This window comes from Aplysia californica, unplaced genomic scaffold, assembly GCF_000002075.1.
Source record: "Aplysia californica isolate F4 #8 unplaced genomic scaffold, AplCal3.0 scaffold00134, whole genome shotgun sequence".
In the NCBI taxonomy this organism is placed as follows: domain Eukaryota; kingdom Metazoa; phylum Mollusca; class Gastropoda; order Aplysiida; family Aplysiidae; genus Aplysia; species Aplysia californica.
This window is the reverse complement of record NW_004797404.1, coordinates 853,795-855,496: the sequence shown is the minus strand read 5'-3', so window position 1 is coordinate 855,496 and position 1,702 is coordinate 853,795. Positions and strand designations below refer to the sequence as shown.

The 1,702-nt window shown below is 47.7% G+C and overlaps 1 protein-coding gene across 2 annotated transcripts in view; it reads right to left on the bottom strand.

Annotated features, from left to right (window-relative positions):
- LOC100533444 (frizzled-related protein 2) overlaps nucleotides 1-1,546 on the bottom strand; it is a gene marked incomplete at its 5' end in the record, with an annotated part of 47,580 nt that extends 46,034 nt beyond the window's left edge. Inside the window, 1 exon segment of one of the 2 annotated variants that reach the window (XM_013081500.1) lies at nucleotides 105-1,546. In XM_013081500.1, the coding sequence (XP_012936954.1) occupies nucleotides 105-697 (593 nt within the window). 2 annotated transcript variants of the gene reach the window in all.
- Between the last annotated feature and the right edge of the window lie 156 nt (nucleotides 1,547-1,702).

Here is a 1,702-nt window from a genome sequence, read left to right as displayed (position 1 = left end):
ACCCCCCTCCGCCCCCCAAAAAACTCCCCGTCCTTACCTCCCTCCCCTCGTTAAAAAACCCATAATAAAACAAAAAAGACCTTTGCATATGTTGTTTCACTCACCTACACGGATAGATCAACCTATCTAGGCTGTCTAAGCAGACTGGAGAGAACAGGGAACAGAGGAAGACCTTTGTGTCTGGGTGGCAGGCGATCCTTGTCAAAGGCACCCAGGAACCTGCTTGTTGTGTCACTTCTTTCAGAGAATCGTGATCGAGCAGGTTGGGAAGCCTCATCGTCTCGTATCCGATTCCTTGACAAAGAGTTAGATTACTGGGGATGTCCACGCATTTGGGCTGCTGTATTCGCCCGCTCATTTTGGCCCACTCATGCTGGCTCCAGTCCGACACGTATTCATCCATGCCGTTGTAGTTGTTGCTGTCATGGTGGTAGTAATAATTGTACAAGCTATCCTCACCATTGTTGTACTGTTGTGAGGCCGCGGTAGTTACACAAACGGCGAAGACATACAGGAAAATGAGGACAGAAAGGAAAGATAACGACGCACGAGGGGAGTATACAGAACCACGAGGGCGATGGGAGGACGTCGTTGGCATGTCGCCCGCCATATGAGATAGAAGACTCACTCCAGCAGGTCTCTCACACGATGATGAGGAGGACGACGATGATGATGATGATGCCATTTTTGCTTCCATCCGTCGAGACACGCTAGGCGACTCTAATGACAATTACGACAATGGGAAAGACGATAACGACACAACACAACTCCCATCATAGGAAAAGCTCACGATCCCTTATATCGTTGTTGCACAAGCTCTCTGAAAGTAAAAATAGGACTTCTCACTAAAGCAGTCGAAGTGCAGCAGCTCGTTTCTTGGATTTGAATTAACATCAATCACATCCCTAAGATAAATCCTGCCCTCAGCAGCGTTCGGTTCCATCCACAAGCATTATTGTGTGGATATACTCGATGACCCCGTCTGCGTAATGCCTCAGCTCGGCTCCATCTCCCGCCTCAGACGCCAAAGCCTGGAGCTTCCAGGGGCTTATGGAGAAGCGATTTCCGCGCCAAGGAAGGCAGTTCGCGCCACAGGTGCGCCGAGGTGTTTATTTTATTACGATCCCCCGTGTGTTCGTCTCTTCAGAAGGCGTCATTGGCGTTTTTCGATATGGTGTCGAATCACAGACAGCTTCAAAAAAATAATAAAAGAGAGAAAAAAAAGAAAAAAAGGTGCTCTAAAAATCTCAGAGAGGGAAGGCAAAAATAAAACCGAAAAAAATGAACAACCTCTAAAGTATTCCAAGCAAAAAAGCTGGATTAGCGACCAGAAATTGGACCGGAAATAGCAGTGATGATGGTTTCACTTCTTCACTTTTTGGAGAAACGTAGATATATTTTTTGTGTGTGTCAAGAGAGCCAGGCAGGCTGGTCTTCAGTGGTGCGTGTCCTTTGGGGCAGAGACAAACGGTTTCTGGCGACTGGCGTGACAGCTGATAGGTAGGTTCTCGCTCAAAACGATGTGTGTTGTCGACCGTAACAATATCTGAAATGAGAAAAGACGAATGCAGGTTAATAATGAAGGTAGGTAGGAAGGTGGGTGGGAGGGTAGTTAGGTAGGTGGGTAGGTAGGTAGGTAGGTACGTAGGTAGGTAGGTAGGTAGGTAGGTAGGTAGGTAGGTAGGTAGGCAGGCAGGCAGGT